Consider the following 22953-nt stretch of genomic DNA (forward strand, 5'->3'; position numbering starts at 1 on the left):
AGAGAGAGAGAGCAAACAACAACAGTACACACAAACACATTGACGGACGGATGGAAAGATGTATACGGAGAATGAATGACTCAAACAGAGAGACAAGTAGGGAATATAGAGCCAAAGAGAGGATACAAATCAAGGACATACATATAGATGGACAGACAGACCACATGCATGGATGGACACACGTTATAGCAGACATATAAATATACAGATATATGAAGACAAACTGAAAAAAAACAGTCCGGTATGTGAGTAGGAATAAAACATTCAGTTCGTATGTGTAGATGTCTGTAGCTCAAGTATGGACGAGACTGTGCCAGGTGGAGCGATTCTGCTCGAGATCTTCACAAGATTCTGGGTCAATGTTAAAGTGATTCAAAGCTAACTTGATGGAATATTTGAAGTGCTTTTTCTGTCCACCCTGAGATCGCTTTCACTGCTTTAGCAAATCTTTGGTAGTCACTCTTCTGACATTCTTGTGACGTTTATCAGCCGAGTGCGCATGCTTCGAATGCCCTTGTGAGAACCTCACTGTCTGAGACCGTGTCCTGCCATCGAATCCGCATCAGTTTCCTCAGGCAGCCTATGTGAAAATGATTCAGTTTCTTGGCATTGGATTGCACACAATCCCGGTTTCGCATGCATACAATGGTAGTGACGAAACAATGGCTTTATTGACACTCAGTTTTGTCTGCTGACTGATGCTTCAGCGCTTCAACACATTTACGCGTAGTCTGCCAAAAGTCCAAGCTTGCTTTAGCAGTTATATGGTTGGTTTCGTCATCGATGTTGAATGAAAGCGACAGTACGCTGCTGAAATACATAAACGTGTCCACTGCAAGGTGGGCTGCTTGAACATTGGCTATTATGGTAGGCTCTACTAACAGCTGTCCTGGTGCAGAAATGTGTATCACTTCTGTCTTGATGAAACTGAAGCCTAGGAGAAAAGGCCCATACTCTAGTTCATGCTGGACACGGATCTGACTTTCAAATGACAGTTATTTGTAAACAACAGATCACGAAAAGTCACTTCCGGTAATTTTTATATTTGCTCTTAGTCTCCAAAGATTGAAGCGCGTGCCATCACTCCGGTATTTGATGTCGCTCCAAGTGTCAAGATCACAAAAAACATTAGTAAGTACGGCAGAGAACATCATACTGAAGAGGGTTGGAGCCCACACACAGACTTGCTTGACTCCACTGGGGACTGAGAAATATTTTACATAGTTCACCGTCTTCCACGACACGAACGAGCATGCCATCATGACATTATCGAACCATTACGATGCATTTTTCCGGGCAACCAAAAACTGGCTTTTGTCAGATCAATGAATGTCATATACAGATTGGAGTTCTTTTCTTGACATTGCATAGGAGTGCACGAGCTGAAAATACCACGTATTTTTATCCTTGTCATTTCCTGTAGCCAAAATGACTCGTAAACAGGAGCCATTGATCGATGTGATGCACAAGGCGATTCAGCAGCATTCTCGAAACCTGTTGCCGGCTATTGAAAGCAAGGAGATTCCCCAACGGTTATCGCAGGATTGTCCGTTGCTTTTCCGTTGATTGGACACTGAGCAGAACAGAACAGAAAGTTTTTTTAAAGTAATTTAGGCCTCCGGACCATAATACATAGCATATTAAACTGAATTGGATCTAGCTAAAGTTATCAGTGAGGAACAGGATGAAGGAATAGGTCATGGTCACTTTAGCAAGTAGACAACGGATGCTCATGTGGTATAGTTCCTTAAGCTCAGAGGATCCGCAAGTGATATGTTGATTTCCACTCGGGGTAGCCGATCAGTTACCTACCTCATGGCCGATAGATAAGTGCTGATTTGGTCTTAGCTGAAGTGTTCTGTCCATCTATCTAGTATATTTTGTTTGTCAGTGAACATTGTTGTGTTGTCAGCAATCAGTACTGGAAATGCTCTTATGTCTTCACAGTATTACAGAAGTTATCATGTCATTCCTGTCTGCCTAGGACTGAATCTCAATGGCTTTAATTTCAGCAATAAGTACTGGAACTCTCTGAGTTTACATCGGACTTGCCTCTTGATGTTGTTGAAGGCTGCCCTCTTAGATAATAAAGTGCTGGCTTCTAAACAGGCCGTTTGTAGCCGATGTTTATCATACAGTAGTCTCTGTTTTGAAAGCATCGTTCTTGTGAAACCAATCTTGAAGTTTACTTATGTTGGGACCGTGGTGTTTTGATGCAGCTGAGTACACACAGTCTACTTAGCTAGAACTTCGACAAGTGCATGTTTCACGTTTCCTTTTTCAATTTGGAGACATTGAGGTTTGGTGCGCTTTTATGCCTTGTGGTAGTCTATTTGTTTGAATATGGATATTGACTTGGAGGCTATGAGTAGAAACTATTTTACAGAATCAGACAAGACCAAGCCAGACAAGATCAAGACAGACAAGACCAAGTCAGACAAGACCAAGCCAGACAAGATCTTTGGTCTGCTTGTCTGGATTCTACTGCTTTACCAGGAGGACTATTCGTCCAAACCTCAAGATGCTTTTTATAGCGGTTCGTACTCACAAGAATATAAAACCCACCATCTGCCTTAAATCTAGCCTGCCTGAAACAAACTGGGATGTTCTACATAAGTCGCGCGCTTATGTCGTTTCGTACGGTAAGTATCTCTGAGCTGTGGGTATAGTTTAAATGCATGATAGATATGTTTACCACATCAGAGCTGGCGAAACTTCAGATCTGTTAACTGAGGCTCTATGAAAACCAGATGCAGATTAAAACCTGTGATTCAGATCAATTATCTGTAGAAAATATGCGTTTTATTGGCAAAAGTTCATAGCTCGATGTGCAACATTGAATCCTGTATGTAACGAAACCGATAAGAATTAATTCCAGTACTTTTGTCAAGTTACGGATAGGTTATTCTTAACTATAGCAGATGAATAGATTAAGTAACTTGTACATTATTGTTTTATTTCATGAACAAAATAACTTTTGAAGTAAAAAATACAATTGTCTCGTATATACACGAACAATTGAAAGAGTGTTTTAAACACACCAACTTATTATCAGTGCATGCAATCAAAATGATTGAGAGATACATTTTGATAATTCGAATATCATATACACGTCTGATGTGCGCATAGGTCATGAAGTTTAACAGCTGCACAGTCATGAATAAAAACGATTTCCATATTGATATGTGATATCTTTTGAAACCGTATCGAACGTAGTGTACATATATTTCTGAATCTCGCAGTCACCTGAACAATTTTAAATCAAACCATCAGCTATTTCAAAATTGCTCCCCCTACCTACCAATGCATGTCAGTCATTGGTTGGCTATTTGAAACTCTAACAGACCGTGAACCAGTCTCAAGCTGTGTTTTTTTTTTTCTTTCTCCAACATTTTGTATACTCTGGTAAGTTGATGGTCTGACACATAGGTACTTTTCAGTACATAACTTTTACAATCTTAAACTATTATAGCTTCACTAATATCGTATCGTGTTAAAAATCACATCAAAAGTCAGAACAACACCCCTATAAAGTGGTAATAGTTTCAAATGAAAATTATATATTTAATAGAAATCAGTTACACTAATGAATAGGTGTAATTATTTCGACTCTAGTCATTTGTTAGTTATAAGTAAAACATAGTTATCGAATACTTTAGAGGAATCAAATTAAGCTTTTTAATTTTGTTTTTATCAATAGTTGTATTTATTTAATAAGTAATATTTAACCGAGTCACGTCAATAACTACAATGCAAACACACACACACACACACACAGATATATATATATATATGAGCATGTCCTAAAATTGGAATCTCCCTAGGATAATTTTTTATATGATTATTATGTTCATATTTCCCTTTCAGTGCAAAAGTAACTGCATGTATTATATTCCGGTTTACGAATTAAATGCGGAAATAACTTCAGCGTTTACGAATGATGATGTAGAAAATGTAACAACTTTCTCAGTAGCATGTATATGTGCATGCGAGTGAGAAAGAGACAGAGAGGGTGAAAAGATAGAGAAATAGGCAAAAGAGAGACGTGAGTGTGATTTGTGTGATTTGGATTTTGAACGTAGCTTTAACAATTTTTTAGTCATATCGCTACGATGTCTGCATTGTGGCAGTTTATAGTGATGTCTAGTACTGGGGCATCATGCCGCAGACATGTAGCACGATGTCCCACCCAGTGACGTTATCCTGACACCAGGCCGACCAGTCCAAACACTAACCTCTTAATGCTGAGCGCCAAGCGAGGCAGCTGTAAATACCATTTTTGTAAGTCTTTGGTATGACTCAGCCGGTTATCGAAACCACAACCTCCGCATCCGAGGCTGACGCTCTAACCACTAGGCCACCGGAGCGGTGGTACAAAAGAGAGACAGATGAACTATTGAATACAAAGGCAGACATAGGAACTAAGGTACGACAAAAACACATAGAAGGACTTAGTGTAGTACGACAAAAACACATAGAAGGACAGAGTGTCAGTCATACAGACTGACATTCGGAATCACAGAATGACATAACTGTGTACTGAATTTTCGACTGCAGTAAATCAAGCTACAAGATTGATTAAAAAGTACAACAACAACATATGAGCTTTCTCTCTCTCTCTCTCTCATACATACATACATATATATATATATATATATATATATATATATATATATATATATATATATATATATATATATATATACACACACACACACACACGCGAGAGAGACAGACAGGCAGAAAGAAAGAGTGAGACGGAGACAAAGTTATAAACAAGCAAGCATACAGAAAGACAGGCAGGCAGAAGCAGTCCAACAAAACAAACAGTCAGACATTGTGTTAGGAGACGTACTGATGAATTCTTGGCAAAGAATGAGTGGCGATTTTTTGAGAAAGAAAATACGATGTGGTCATATAAATCTCGTTAGGTAAAAAAGTTGTCATTGATTCACAGTATCAATTAGGATAACAATCTCCAGACCGTCAACCTAATAACTCTTCATATTGCAAACTGGTTTTTCTTTTCAATGACATGAAGGGTTAACTTGAAAATTTCTCACACAAAGACATGCTAGGGTATCTTGAAAATCTCTCGAATTATGACATGTCACTTCAGAAGCTCTCACTCAAAGTCGCACAGAAGATACTGAAATTGACACCCCACTCCCATCCACAAAAGGAAAACAGTTTCAATGGACAATCTCTCTCTCTCTCTCTCTCTCTCTCTCTCTCCACAATTGAAAATCGGATCTTTTTCGTTACGCGTTCCAAGGGATGAACTTTGTTAAGAGTACAATACGTCAAACCGTGCTAAATTCAATAAAACTTAATTGTTATGAACTACCATTGATTCAAATTGCATAACATTTAAATTTACATTCGATATGTACTCTTCTATGCGATAGTTACCCATTATATGCAATAGTTTGCCGTAATACCCCATGTTTTGTCTTGTCTTTTTTTCAATTTATGTTCAATAAATTCCATGAATATTTTATATTCTAAATTTTTTATATTTAGTATTTGGGAATTAATCTGACTACTCGATAATTTAATTGTCCTTTATCGCAAATTATATTATATTATATTATATTATATTATATTATATTATATTATATTATATTATATTACATCACATCACATTATATTATATTATATTATATTATATTATATTATATTATATTATATTATATTATATTATATGCACTTGCCAAGTATACTCACTCGATGATTACCTTCTGTTGGTGATAATTTGATATCATATTCAATGTCATTTATTCATGTCCAATAACATTGCACTGATATTCGAAGTTTTACGTTCATATCCGATGTTTGTCATTCCTGTACAGTAGTACTTTTTTTTATAAATCTGATACTTTGCAGCATGGGTAATTTGATAAGATCTGTCTAGCAAATAATGCTTTGTTATCACTAAACATTTTGCGGACACTGTCGCTGTCTATGGCGTTTGGTTTGCCGCTGTCTAGGGTGTTTGGTTTCATTTGGTTTGGTGTTTTAAACCACAGCAACACAAGTATGTTATTTATTGTCGGGATAATCGGAGCAAAACGTCATGCTCAAGGTCACACCATGGTAGCAAACCCTGGCTAAGCCTAGGCTATGGTTGGATTCAAATACGTACGCTTTCGGTTGCGAGTCCGGCACAGATACTCGGTGGCTTCTTCTGCCTGTACAACATGTTGAAGGGCGCTAGTGGCTATTCTACATACTCGAGCCTGCACGTGGTGCGGAATGAAGCTTCATCACATTCAACTTGTACACGTTTTCTAACTTGCCAGAGAAGGGAGGAATTAAATAATTAGAAAGACTGACAGCTCAAAGCTGATACTTATGTTATACCCATGTTAACATAACACAATCCCCCTTACTGCAGCGCATGTAGTTTCATTATATGACTTTTGAATCCTTTTTAATGATATACGTCAGAGCCTTTCATATCTCGCGATAATACATTAGAAACCATTCTGCAAACAATGTGGCACCATTAAATGCATTGCGGACAAGCATGGAATATGTAACCAACCCACCAGCTGAACATCCCAACGAAGGTGATAGTCATCCGTGCAAAATGTACGGGACAGGAACTGCTGGTGACGTACTGTAGTATCTGTCGATCATTTGAAACGCAAATACAATTACGTGGACCAACGTCAGTAGCGAATAAGGTGCTGATGTGTGAAAAATGTGTCAGGATCAGTTCTCTAAAGAATGCAAGCAGCCAAATCAACAGTGTAGACGCCAACGTCAACGGTGGAAACTTCAAGGTGTACACCTACATGAACAAAGGAAATACAACGAACATGGCTGCATTTTGAAACAGGTACTTGTTTCAATCGCTGCTTGTGTGGGTTCGACCACGTGTATCATCGATGTCTGACGCACATTTGTCATATATGTAAATGTCATTTACCGTAGTATTTTCAACTGATGCAGCATTTTTGACATTTGCCGTATCATCGATTGATGCAGTATTGTCAACATTTAGAATACCATTGATGGACAAGCAAGTATCATCGACTGGTCGACCACGCCGAATAATTGTTTTGATGATTGGTCTTTACTGAATATTTGGTTCATCGACCAATCCGCGGATACTTAGCAAAGCCACTGAGTAATTGATCGTTGAGACAGTCACAAAGTAATTGATGTTTATTGTCCCTATGCACATAGTCCATTGTATATTGTTGTATGGTCGAAATACAAATTGGCGACGTTCAAACAATAATCGTTGTGCTTCACAGTCATACATGTTTTCTTCTGATAAAACATAACATATCCACGACATTCCGAATTGGCTCTTACAACAATGTACATAGCTGTCACTATCTCTCAGGTACTAATCGCCAATATGAAAACAGAAGGCGAACAACGAGGGCTGAGACGAACCAACAACTTCCGCCTTTCTCGTCATTTCTCATACATTATAAAAAGTACGGGGATATAAGACTTCAGAATTGTTGATCATCAATCTTTCTGAAATCGAATTGTCTTAATCTTAGTGATGAACAAAAATGATGAACTTCTGGCCTATAAACAGAACTTCTGGCCTAGAAACAGAACTTCTGGCCTATAAACAGAACTTCTGGCCTAAAAACAGAACTTCTGGCCTAGAAACGGAACTTCTGGCCTAGAAACAGAGTTTTAAACAAAATACACAACAGGAACAAAGAAGAGGCATAGGTTAAAACGTCCAAGTATTCCTAGTATGTTACCATATGCTGACTGGCCAAAAGTAACTATCACAGGATCACTAAGTCTATCACAAACTGCATTGTCAAATCTCGCAAACTGAATGGTTCAAAACACGATTTTATCCAATCCAAACGCTAGAATTATCGACTTACGCTTGGGGGTGACATTGAGGATCCTATTGAAACCGGGCTCAGATTTTTAAGTGGTCCCCCGACCATTTGCGGTACAAGTGCCACGTTAACTTGGCAAAATGTGTATCTCTTATCGCCCGCAATAAAAAAAATTTTAATGGACCATACAGTTTTATTTATTACAATATATGCGCAACATACTAACTGATTACGTTAGCCACCACAACAAAAGCATAACTTCCATCAAAGGATAAAAAGGATTTAGAGCAGACGCATCATTTTGCTAGGGAGCTGCCACCCACACACCCGGCCTTTACTGGCATTTTAACCCAATCGATCCAGGAAACTCCAACAGCTAGCCCTGCTTGCTCATTTCTTCGTTTTGAATGTGTGCTTTAATTACTTGGCCCTTGGGATGGATGCAGACTCCTTCCAGCATCATACACGTGGCTTTTGAAACCGCCAGATTCTTTTAAATTTCCCACAACGCATTATTTACTTGACGGGTGCCGTAAAATGTCCAATAATGCACATTATCGAATATGAATTTTGCATTATTGCAAACAAATGGCAAAGATCGGATATGAATGCAATATACCGAATATGAATGCAATATACCGAATATGAATGTAATATACCTGATATGAATGCAATATGCCAGATATGAATGCAATATACCGAATACGAATATAAATTATTGGATACGAATGAATTAACTAGTATAGGATACAAAAAGATGAATATCCAATACGAATGAAAGATACTGCATTTAAATGGTGAATATTTAAAATAAACATAATATTTTGGAATGAAATGTGATGGACATGAAATATAAACTTCGAATATGAATGCAAAATATCAGATGTGAATGATAAACATCGCATACAAATATTAACATCGAATATAGATTAAAATGATCGCATGATAAAAATAATTATCACATACAAATAGGAAATATTTAATACGAATTGAAACGTTTTGCAAATTGAATGAAAAGTATTGCATATAAATTAATGTCTTAAATTTTACAACCTTTGATTGATTGAGAGAGAGAGAGAGAGAGAGGGGGAGAGAGAGAGAGAGAGAGATTATTAAATCAGTTGGCACTTAACTGCGCTAACTTATCTCACACAGTAACACAAATTTGTTATCCTTTATCGCGCAATGCGGTAATGTAATTTAATTCCAAACCACTGTACTAACAAGGCTTTTGTGATAATCTGATATACTACAAAGCAACGCCAGTAAAGTACATGGGATTAAAATCCACTTTATAGACTTCAACTATGATATATTAGTCGCTTATGGAGATATTAATAATAACAACAAAAATAAAGACTTGAACAGTTCATCCAAAGATGCATCAGTCACATAGACAGAAATATCATTGCTTTATATTCTTTGTAGGCTATAACAATGTTGCCATGGCTACAGAGAATACTTTTATTTTTATCTAAAGAGTAATGGTTCGGGCAAAGTCATAAACATGGATATGATTAATTTGATAACAACTTCTATTTAGCTTCATAACGATATATATATATATATATATATATATATATATATATATATATATATATATATATATATATATATATATAGAGAGAGAGAGAGAGAGAGAGAGAGAGAGAGAGAGAGAGACAGACAGACAGACAGACAGTCAGACAGACAGTGACAGACATATATATATATATATATATATATATATATATATATATATATATATATATATATATATATATATATATATATATATAGAGAGAGAGAGAGAGAGAGAGAGAGAGAGAGAGAGAGAGAGAGAGAGACCGAGACAGAGAGAGACAGACAGACAGACAGTGACAGACATATATATATATATATATATATATATATATATATATATATATATATATATATATATATATATATATATATATAGCGAGAGAGACACGGACAGACAGACACAGACAACACGAAGAGAGACAGAGAGATGCACAATACACTAGTAAGTGATAGTATACAAGCGACAAATGGGTTTTTAGGCACCTTAACATGGCAATTCTACCAACTCTATGTTCCAACAAACATATCAAAATTGATTCCACATATTTAAGAATTTCAAATGTAGCAATAGATTTTAGAAATAATGATATGCACGTCCATTGAAAACGTGGATATACTATTGAAAACTTGAATATACCATTGAAACCATGGATATAGTTTACAAGAAACCTGTTCTTTAAAATGAAAATCAATATTAGAAATAAATTGTATAACACTGTTATTTGAAAATTAATATTTATAATTGTGTAAAGAATTTTTGTTCCTTAAATACAACACAGCATATAGATTATGCCAGCCTGCAATTGTATTTCTCCACCAATAGTTCTATTCAAACTTTTTTTCAGCTATAATGACAAAATGTACATTTTAATCCATGCGGTATTTAATTATGGCAAATTGTATAAATTGTTTCATGGAAATTTGCACGTCGTGAATTAATTGATTAATATCAATTACATGTGATTGCATTGATCTCGCTTAATATCAACTTTTCTAAGAGCTTCCTGATGCAAGTCTATAGTTCAAGCTTGATAAGAAATGTGGTTTCTAGGGTGGGAACATGCTCGGCCAATCAGACGCAAGATCGTTATTTCATGCGGGTGGAAAGTTTTTTAAAACTGTATTTACTTGTTTAAACATATTTTTATTGCCAATAAGGTCACAAGTATGGATACATTGCAAACGGATTGGAAACAATTTTTTTTTGTTTTTTTTTTGGGGGGGGAGGTTTCAACTTGGAAGTTTCTCTTCATTATAAACATAAATAATTAATTAACGACCATATAATTAAGTGGGATGAATGAAAGCAGGATAATAATGGTAATATATAGTGTTTGGTTTAGTCCGGTAATACAATTTTAACTGTCGTCATAATGGAACACAAAGTAACAATACGTTTGTGACTCTTTTTGTGTGGTTGGGTCAAATTCATTATCCAATTTCTTTGAGATACTGATGTTATAAGCACATATTCTGAATTTTATCAAAATCAGATCAGAAATGTAGTCTTCAAAGTGGTAACAAGCTCGGACAATCAGATACAAAACACATCATTGTACGAATATATTTTGTTCATATTCCTTATTGGTATATTTTCATATTCCATAATGATATATTTACATTTTCCATATTGATATATTTCCATATTCCATATTGATATATTCCCATATTCCATATTGATATATTTCCATATTCCATATTGATATATTTCCATATTCCAAATTGATATATTTTCATTGTACATATTGATATATTTCCATTGTACATATTGATATATTTCCATTTTCCATATTGATATATTCCCATATTGATATATTTCCATTTTCCATATTGATATATTCCCATATTAATATATTTCCATTTTCCATATTGATTTATTTCCATATTGTTCAAGACAGATATAACATTAGTCTACATTCCATGCTTTATCAGTATGGGAGCAAAAACGTGGTCTTCAGAATGAAAACAAGCAAATCTAGACGGACGTTCGACTAACGAACTACACTTGACCATGTTATAACCTAGACGGACGTTCGACTAACGAACTACACTTGACCATGTTATAACCTAGACGGACGTTCGACTAACGAACTACACTTGACCATGTTATAACCTAGACGGACGTTCGACTAACGAACTACACTTGACCATGTTATAACCTCATCTAACACTGCTGCCAGATGAGCTCAAAATAATAGATAGGGTGAACTCAGCATTCCCCCTAAACCCGTGATTCTCGATATTCCACATCATATGCTGTTCGCCTGTTTTAAGGAGTCAGACAAGGCAGAAAGTTGATTCACTGGTATATAAAATGTCGAAAATTGTTTTTCTTTACAGAAAATAACAAATTAATCGCTTTTAATTCGTAAATCGAGAGTATTTTCACCATGATTAAGAAAACATACTTACAGACACACAAATGACACAAAACTTGAAGGTGTGTAATTTCCGTGCGTCATTTTCTTCCTATGCTGTCATGACGTCACGTGTTTTGATAATTCATATTTTGTACCGTCATAAAGTATTGTATGGCGTCTTGCAGTATGAAAAGGCATTTTCACTACACTGAAACAATCTGAATTTCATATTGTTTCATATTATATTATGTGTTAAAATAATTATAGACCCTTGTTTCGTAACATATGATAATTGATGATCCGGCAAACATTTCATGGTATTATACTGACCTGCGATAAAGGTTCACTAATGTATAAAATTGCACATACACTGGGTCAATTATACATTGGGGTTTACGTCCTTATCATTGTCTGATGTCCGAGAGGTATTCATAAATATTTGGTTTTCGCTATTGTCGTGTGTCAAACGCCCTTTTGTATTATCAATATAACATTGTCAGATTATTTTAGGAAATACGAGTATGGTGAGAAATAAAAAAAAAAAAAACTCTACTTACCGTCGTTTCTTCTTAGAATTATCTGAATTCATAGTTCTTCTAAGTCATTGTAAATTCGAAAGTTAAAACCTCAGTAATTAATCTCCGATACACACGTCGATCGGTACTTTCTGTACCAAAGAACATAGTTACACCCCGTAGTCACTCTATTCTAACATAATATATCCATTCGAATACAAAGGGGCGCGTTCTTTTGTCACGTGACCTACTTTTTCGTGCTTGGTAAACTTGAATTACCATGTGTACTTTAATATTCGACAAAACCAATATCTAAATAAATTAATTCTTATGTCCAAATGTATTGAAATTTATTGATTAAGTTTCTTATCCTAAATTCATCTTTCAATTAACGGACAAAGTCGTTTCACTTAAAAAATAATTGCCAACGAGCCACAGTATCTATGTATCTATATATCTATATATTTAATCTTGACTTATCTACAATTACCTGTTCACGTCCAATGGAACTCTAAGCAGATCCAATTACTCGCGTGGATAATATAGACCGTGTTGGAAAATATTGTATCGACTCAAAACAAAGCTTCGAAACATGAAGCTTATCTACAAGTAAAAGGCAAAGTAATTGAAGAATATGTTAACATGTCCTCAAGGAGTATGCTAAACTACATTATCCACAAGTAACTTGGTCAAATAGCAATATTTACATAGAGACTAAATAGACACGGCAGTAATTTACCTATAGGAGCTGGATCAATAGATTTAAAGAAAAAATAAAACACACTCTAACGTAATAATCCGACACAATTGTTATATATCCTATAGTGCCAATATCCAAATCCGATTCAATACAGTTTATGAAGTTTAATACCAGATCAAATATCGTGTCAATAAAATTTTCGTATTTAATATAGTCTGACCTCCAGTGGGGCAAGGCCTAACTGTAAATTACAACACCGTATGTATGCCATAATGTATACAATGTGCCCTTTTATGAATGGTGATACGTTGGATGGGGCGTGCAGGTAGTATGATAGGTTCTGTAACTCGTGGACCTGAGTTTGATACATTTCTGTCTCTTCAAATATATATATATATATATATATATATATATATATATATATATATATATATATATATATATATATATATATATATATATATATATATATATATATATATATATATATATATAGAGAGAGAGAGAGAGAGAGAGAGAGAGAGAGAGAGAGAGAGAGAGAGATAAAGGAGTATGTCTGAGTCAAATTTTCATCCCCTACTGAGACCCGAACCCTGGTCAGCAAATTAAGTCCAGAGGGCCTTGCATGCAACAATCGCCATACCCTCTCGACATTAAGCGCACATTCCCATAACAGTTGGAAGGTAGTTAAGAATATAGCCATTCGTGTGTAGCAGACACACTTGCCTGGCGGTACGCTGATAATAATTGCTAAATATTAAATACACGATCAACTCGGATTCATCTGACAGGAGCCAAGACATACAGTAATTGTTAGCGTACGTTACAAGTACAAATCGCCTGAAAGCTCAGGGAGGTAGAATACGCCCAATGTGCCCTCATGTGCGTCTTGAGAGGTGATTAATGGAGACCATATTTTTGCCATCGGATGCGATCAGCGAGGATATTCCAATATTAAAGATCTTGGACTTATTAAAAGTGTATTGTTTATGCGATGAAACTGAACATATATTTAAAGGACGTAACACATTTGGCCTCTATGTTTGTTTTGCATGCCATTTTTAAGTAAAACGTCACCGTACGTGGCCCAGTATAATCAGGCTTGTACTGATGTGTTATTAGTGTGCGATTTAGTGTGATTTTGATTGTTTTACGTAGCTTTAACAATTTTTCAGTCATATCGCTACGATGTCTACAGTGTCGCAGTTTAAAGTGATGTCTAGCACTGGGGCATCATGCCGCAGACATGTAGCGTGATGTCCCACCCAGTCACATTATCCTGACACCAGACCGACCAGTCGTAACACTAACCTTTTAATGCTGAGCGCATACCGAGGCAGATGTTAGTGCCATTGTTGTTAGTCTTTGGTATGACTTAACCGGGGTTCGAACCTAAGACCTCCCGGGACGGTCGCTCTAACTACTAGGCCACCAGAGCGGTCGATGTGCTATTAAACCCTATACATACATATATAAAAAATATGATCATGAGGATGGTTGGCAATAAGAAGTGAAATTAAATCAATATTAACAAACAGGATTGAGATTTGTCCCCCAATAACAAGGGTCACTTCAATGGCTCAAATGAGCAGCGTTTTAAAGATTAAACATGGGTCACTGTACATGTATGCTTACAAATATACATGAATATGCACACATACACACCCCCCCACACCACACCCATATATATATATATATATATATATATATATATATATATATATATATATATATATATATATATATATATATATATATATATATATATATATATATATATATATATATATATATATATAGGCACTGACAAATGGTCATTTTCGCCATATCTAAACAGATATGGAGAAAATGACAATTTGAAGGTGACTATATATATATATATATATATATATATATATATATATATATATATATATATATATATATATATATATATGTGTGTGTGTGTGTGTGTGTGTGTGTGTGTGTGTGTTATGTATGCGTGCCTATTCATGTATATTTGTAAACGTACTTATTTTCAAAGTTGAAATTAAGTCGTCGCTTTGAACCACGCTACTAATTGCTAATTGTACACTACATTTACATGCAAAATGTTCTTACGAGTCGGCTTTCTTTTCTATGCACCGATAAGTTTTCATTGAAGATCTCTACCATCGACTAACATTACAAACATGTCAAGGTAAACTTTTTGAAAGACATGGCCTATGGTTCACTACAAGAATATTTTTAACTTGAGGTCATAATGGAGAATGTAAGTAATGTGTGTGTATGTATTTGTGTGTGTGTGTGTGTGTGCGCGCGCGCGCGCGCGTGTGTGTGTGTGAGAGAGAGAGAGAGAGAGTATTTAACACGAAAATCTAAACAGCTAGAACGCTAGTTAGCCTGGCCGAGTGACATACACAGACGGACTAAATTAACAGAAAGATAACAAAAAATAATAAACAATATGGAACACGGCGGAAATAAATCAGACATTCAGACATAATGATATAGAATGATGTTATAATAAGTTTAAATTTACAAAAAACAAAATATATTGTTTACTATTTTGAGACTCCAAGGCAACCCCATTGTAAAAAGAAAATTAAGAACTACATACATAAGTTATTGGACTATCAAAACTTCGAATACATAAATAACTGAATCATGCAATGTGGGTCATAATAACCCATCCTGGCAGGATAATATTCCTGAACCCAGATCAAAGCTAGGTACAAGGATGTGTCCAACCCAGCATGAAACAACTTATAAAACTTGACTATATCAGCCAGAAGAACAGAAAGAAGTTGACACTTGACACATATTCCATATTTAACTATATCGACCAGACGAACAGAAAGAAGTTGACACTGGACACCGATTCCATATATAACTATATCGGACAGACGAACAGAAAGAAGTTGACACTTGACACCAATTCCATATTTAACTATATCGGACAGACGAAAACAAAGAAGTTGACACTTGACACCTATTCCATATTTAACTATATCGGACAGAAGAACAGAAATAAGCTGACACTTTACACCAATTCCATATTTAACTATATCGGCCAGACGAACAGAAAGAAGTTGACACTTGACACATATTCCATATTTAACTATATCGGGCAGACGACCAGAAAGAAGTTGACACTTAACACCTATTCCATATTTAACTATATCGGGCAGACGAACAGAAAGAAGTTGACACTTGACACCTATTCCATATTTAACTATATCGGACAGACGAACAGAAAGAAGTTGACACTTGACACCAATTCCATATTTAACTATATCGGACAGACGAACAGAAATAAGTTGACACTTAACACCAATTCCATATTTAACTATATCGGACAGACGAACAGAAAGAAGTTGACACTTGACACCAATTCCATATTTTGGGTAGAGGCATAAATGGTATAGAACATGCCGCTGCAAGCTGAATAAAGCTTCGACTCAACTATACCTAGAAAGCATGGCCGACTCTGCTGTCAGTGGAGGATAGATACAGTTTATTGTGAAATGCAATGAAAGGTGCCCGACTGTTTTATTAAATTCAAATTAAGTCTTCTTTCCCTTCGTCTTTTCTTATCACTTGTAAATAAACTTAAAATTTATTTTTGGTGCCAATGTAGTCGAGATATCACACACACACGCATAAGCACCCCCACCCCTCCACCCACACACAAGTGAAACAGTTCTTGTGCACCTTTGGTCCTTATTTCCTGGGTGGAGGGGGATGAGCACATTACTGTTGCTTAGGACGCTGGTGCATGAGAGCTGGGCTGTATATGTCATTTCTTGCGGTATTGGTTCAATTACTTCTCGAAATGAATTATAACATTCTAACCGTGTTTGCTTATTTTTGTGTCAGCTATGTTATTTTGGGGCAATTTGTAAGCAAATCATATTTTAATAAGACGTGGAATATTAACGGGTTCTGTAATTTAGGGATTTGCAACGTTTCCAGTGTGGAAAAGGATCCGAAGATATAAGCGAAATTTGTATTTCTTTTTAAAAAATAGAAATGTCGATGTAAAGACTTCAGTATAGATCAAACTTCTGCTTCAAAAATGAAGGCTTTACCCGTTAAAAGGCCCGGGATGTTGCAATACGAGGCCAGATTTTATTGAATTTACTCTCAAAACGAGTGCATTGGTTCAGGTCTTTTTCATTTAGTAGATAATATTATTTTTAATGTTTAAATAATGAAGGTGGTGATTTAGCTATATAGAATTTTGCAGTTATTGGAAGGATTGATTTTTGTTGATTGTGTATTCAGACCTATGCTAAGAGTATTTGGTTTCTTAAAATGATGATTTGTATGCCTCAGCGTAGATGCTTCTGAAAGAAAAAAAATTTCCATGATAAAGTCCAAGACCCTGACTGTATACCATATCGGATGAAGTAATTCCAATGATAAAAACTTCCAACTGTAACCAATTTGTATTTGTGACGACTTGCATGAAATCAATTCCTTTTTGACATATGCCAATGAGTTATCTAATATGCAGAAGGAAAATTAGTTTACGGTCAAATACCCTAGAAACCGATGTCCTCTACAGCAGTCAAGATAGAGTTATGGGTCATCATTAATTTTGTGTAAGCAACAATGGTGCAGAGAATATTCAAATCAAATTGCATCAGAATGTGTTGAGTGGTTCTTGATATGTGGTCTTGTCATTGTTCAATACATACAACATCTTATTTAAAGATATAGCGTAGCCAGACAAGGCACGCAACTCTTTAAAAACATTGCGCTGTCGAAACAAAACTGATAAATGAAGTATCTATGTCTACGAAACATTCTTCATACCAAAGGGCTTCGGAATATACCAGATGGTTGTTGTTTTGTGCTCGTTAGTAGTTACACGCAACATCCCACTTGAAGATATAGAGTTAAATGTTAAGCACCAAAACCTAATGATAAATGGACTTGAGTCAAAACCAGTAAAAAGCAGATCAAGGTCTATGAGACAATGACACCGCTGGATTGCATAAGAATATAGTAAATGGTTTCCGAGCTAAATTGGTTATGTTGCTATGGAGGAGATCTAAAAGTAATGGATATGGGACAATAACTGTCAAAACTAATTATGAGAAGAGCAACATTTAAAATGAACATCTAATTGCAATAGATAATGCACATACGAAGTAGAATCCATTTATGTGTAATAAGCAATTCACCTACCAAGTAAAATCCATTTATGTGTGATAGGCAATTTACCTACCAAGTAAAATCCATTTATGTGTGATAGGCAATTTACCTACAAAGTAGAATCCATTTATGTGTAATAAGCAATTCACCAACCAAGTAAAATCCATTTGTGTGTGATAGACAATTTACCTACCAAGTAGAATCCATTTATGTGTGATAGGCAATTCACCTACCAAGTAGGATTCATTTATGTGTGGTAATCAATTCGCCTAACAAATTGCATTCATTATGCGTAATAGACAATTCACCTACCCAATAGCACTAATCTATGTGTAATAGACAAGTAACCTACCAAATAGAATTCATGTATGTGTAAGTGCTGAAGACTAGACATGCGAGTATACTCGGTACGAAATAAACAACACTGTGACCAATGTTGGATGCGGAAAATGTGCTCCTCATAGAAATGTTTCTATTCTCCAAGTTTCATAAACTACAAACAGTTTTTACCATTTCACACTAAGCAGGTTTATGCTGTGTTATAAAAGCATAGCCCTATGCAAACATCCTCCCAGAACTTACATCCTTTCGGGTCAGACCTATTTTACAATCATATGATACAAATTATTTGAAAGATGAAGGCAATGACTGATAATCATGGCCTCTTACTCAACACCAACGTCATCCACTATCTTAATATCGGTGGATATAGCAAGTTATGTATGAATGTATGTATGTATGTATGTATGAGTGTATATGTAAATACGTATGTATGTATGTATGTATATATGCGTGGATGTATGTCTGTCTGCCAGTATGTATGTATGAGTGTATATGTAAATACGTACGTACATACGTATGTATGTATGTATGTATGTATGAGTGTATATGTATGTATGTATGTATGTATGTATGTATGTATGTATGTATGTATGTATGTATGTATGTGTGTGTGTGTATGTATGTATGTATGCGTGGATGTATGTCTGTCTGCCAGTATGTATGTATGTATGTATATGTGTGTGTATGTATGTATGTATGTATGTATGTATGTATGTATGTATGTATGTATGTATGTATGTACGTATGTATGTATGTAAGATAAGATCTTCAGTGTGGAAGCCAAATTTGGGGTCATATTAGCACACATTTTCATTCAAGTCTAAGTAAATATTATAATTAATATTCTGGTGAAAACCCCATTTTGATACAACTTTCTATTTGGGATTAGAAACAAGATTTTCAAAACGATTATCATGGATATCACATCGGCACTATTCGTACCAACAAAAGGAATCTTCTGTTGCTTGTGTGAGTGTGTGTATGTGTGATTTGGATTTTTAACGTAACTTTGACAATTCTTTCAGTCATATCGCTACGATGTCTGCAGTGTGGCAGTTTATAGTGATTTCTAGCACTGCATGTCTGCGGCATGATGTCCCACCATGTCCCAATTATCCTGACACCAGGCCGACCGGTCCTAACACTAACCTCTTAATACTGAGCGCCTAGCGAGGCGGCTGTTCTTACCATTTTTATAAGTCTTTGGTATGACTCGGCCGGGGTTCGAATCCGCGACCTCTCGCATCCGAAGCGGACGCACTAATCATTAGGGACCAGAGCGGTCTGAATCTAACGTTGATATGACTTTCATCTTTGCGGAGTTGGGGTAGGATTTTTCTAAATGCTACTATGACGGCCATATTGAATATCATGACGAAGCAAAGTTTGTTTACGACCAACTAGGCACCGCAATAAATCTTCAGTGAAAACCAGATGCCGATATGATTTTCTGTTCAGAAGCAAGATTTTAAATATGGCTGCCATGGCAGCCATTTATGACGACGGATCGACAACACTTTAATTTAGTACCAACTATACATCACATAAAGTCTTTTAGCGAAAACTCCATGTTGATATGCCCATCCATTTAGAAGAAGTAGCGACGCCATTTTTAAGATGGCCGCTATGGCATCCATATTGAACGTCTGAGCGGAACCAAATTCATTAAAAAAACTAGACATCACACGAAGTCTAACTAGAGTTTATATGAAATGTTTTTAGTGAAAACATCATGTTGATATGACCACCCATCCAGACGCAGTAGCGATAACAAGACTGGCAAGACGGCTGATGTGGCGGCCATACTGGATGCCTTTTGCAACGGAATTTTCATTTAGGGCCAATTAGACCTTGAAAATAATATGTGTATAATGTTTAATGGCAATATTCCAAGCCGTTTTGTATCAACGATAACAAACATGTGCTAATAGACATACGGACGAGAGACAACAGGCGACACGACAAGTTCTCCTAGTTCATGACCATTTGAGCTAAAAAGAGAATTTGCATCCTTTCCTCTATCTCCACCTCTTACAAGTACATTGATACTGTCTGAGGTATCAGAAGTATCATAACATACAATGTCCTTCTGAGAAGAAAAAAAAACAAAGAATATTCTATAGAAACCGGTTCATAGGGAGCAAACTTTGTGGCACTGACATTCGTATATTAATGACCTTATGTACTAAAATCTTCAACACTAATACAAAATCAATCTTTGGAGCACAGCTTTCCTTTCAACACCAGTGTAAAATCAATCAATCCGCGGAGCATCAATTGCCATGAAAATACTCAACACCAATGTAAAATCAATCTAAGGAGCATACATGTCCATGAGTTGTTTTTCCCTGTGGATGACCTACTGCATTATTCGGTTTAGTGATAGTGTTCAAGCCAACACTCCATGCAAAATCCTCGCTAGCCATGGGTTGGCTGGTGAAGATGTTAGTTAAAAGTGGTGCATATTTCCAGCCAATTCTATAAAGCTGGTACCATGAACGGCACATTATATGCCAGCATAGCGTGTAATAGATTTATATCTAGGAACTTAACATACTAAACTTACACTGCAGTTACCAATATATTCTTGTTAGTCTTAAAATTACTGTAACCTCTGACCTGAGAATGTATGAATGTATAGGCTTCATTATTACCCGTTATGCAAGCTTCACCCCACCCCACCCCAAGTTTGGTTCATAACTTACTCTTGAGCAAACCTTTCGACCCCGACATCAGTTGGCCTCTTCCATTTTACCTTTATTGATTGTAATTGGGTCTGAACACGCTGTTGGCTATATCGTGCCCAGGAAATGGAAGCCAAGTGGTTTTCCCTAGTAAACACCGAACAGCCGACACTGACTGGCCTGGATGGGTGCGGAATCCGCGATTCCTGGACTAGTAGTCCGACGTTCAGCCAACCGTGTCAACGTGTCTCTTCCACGCCTATGTGCAAGCCCTCCACAATCTTTGGTCAAGGTACATGGACCAAAATAACCATTTTTCGTCTTTCAGCCAGTGACCTTGACCTTTTGACTTAAAAAATCAATTGGCTTCTAAATCACATATCGTGCAAGTACATTACCTATCTTTGATTATGGTAGACGGTCAACATGTAAAACAGTCTATCAGAAACCATTCTTCTTTCAGTCAGTGACCTTCACTTGACTGTTTCACACCAACATCAATAGGTTTCTTTCTTACCTCTAAGTGCACGTCATCTACAGTCTGGTCCAATTCCGTGATGTAGAACTAATGCTACAGTATGGAGACAATTTTCAGTCTGTGACTGTTAACCTATTGACCCCAAAATATATAGGTTTCTTTCTTACCTCTCGTGAAAGCCAGCTATAACATTTAATTCACGTATGTAATGTAGAACTAACGTTATTGTGTGCAAACCACTTTTCTTCTTTTAGCGGCATAGGCCTCAACTTTTGATCTTATTATCGCGAAATTGATAGGGTTTTTCCAAATGAAAGCCTTCCACAAAAGTTGGTGACTGTAGATGGTGGATAACTAGACTGCTGTACAAAAACGAACCTGGTGTAAGACAAGATGACTGACATACGTCATCATTGCAGGGTCTGCATTATGACATGTACATAAAAAACACAACACACCTAAATAGCCTTCACTTAATATTTTATTTGCTCACTTTAATGCATATCAGTATTTAGATTCACTAGTTTACATAAACAATGAAACAATCAATCATACATCTTTTCTACTTTCTCTCATGCCCACTAATTTACATTACCTCGTATTACCTGTATATAAACACATTATATATATATATATATATATATATATATATATATATAGATATATATATAGATATATATATATATATATATATATATATATATATATATATATATATATATATATATATATATATATATATATATAATGACCTTACAATGCCGTTGCTTTCACAAAGTACATATACTTTACTACTGACAAATTAGATTCATTAGGAGGTACGTACATTTAAATAAAAAAACTAGTTGTTGATGTGGTGTACCATGCTGATATGCGTTGCACATGCACAGCACTCATCCAAGTGTTGAAACCCGTATAAATGTGTTTCCCCAAGGAACGAGAACTGCACATAACTGACTCTCTGACGACCTTTTGACAGGTTTTTGCAGCACGTTTGTAATTTAGGACCAGCCAGTCTCAGAATAAGGGCATGGCCGGTATCTCACAAATTGAATTAAGAATGATTTTCACATTCAGGCATTTTGTCGCAAGGTCTGTTTTTTTTTTTTTCTTTCGAAAAGAAAGACATTGGACACGGGCATTTGTTGCACATAATGTAGGTCACAATTCCTTTCTCTTTTACTTGTTACAAATGAAGCACTCCTACAGGTCCGTCCATAGACAACTGAGCATTATATTGAGTACACACTGTAGATGCTTTTATTGAAACTTCACATCACTTTGTAGTCTTTGAGAAGGAAATGCAAAGACTGCACCACCTAAGGAAAATACATACAGTTGAT

The 22953-nt window shown here is 35.9% G+C and overlaps 1 protein-coding gene across 2 annotated transcripts in view; it reads right to left on the reverse strand.

Annotated features, from left to right (window-relative positions):
• LOC149790628 (uncharacterized) overlaps positions 1 to 22953 on the reverse strand; it is a 158571-nt gene that overhangs the window by 47390 nt on the left and 88228 nt on the right. The window contains exon 1 of one of the 2 annotated variants that reach the window (XM_089972746.1): positions 12307 to 12429. The exons of the other annotated variant lie outside the window; for it this stretch is intronic. Coding sequence (XP_089828872.1) covers positions 12307 to 12338 — 32 coding nt within the window. The 5' untranslated portion in view covers positions 12339 to 12429. Of the gene's footprint in view, positions 1 to 12306; positions 12430 to 22953 lie in introns of those variants that run through there. 2 annotated transcript variants of the gene reach the window in all.

Source organism: Sinohyriopsis cumingii, chromosome 10 (assembly GCF_028554795.1).
Source record: "Sinohyriopsis cumingii isolate HCF-2022 chromosome 10, ASM2855479v2, whole genome shotgun sequence".
Classification (NCBI taxonomy): Eukaryota; Metazoa; Mollusca; class Bivalvia; order Unionida; family Unionidae; genus Sinohyriopsis; species Sinohyriopsis cumingii.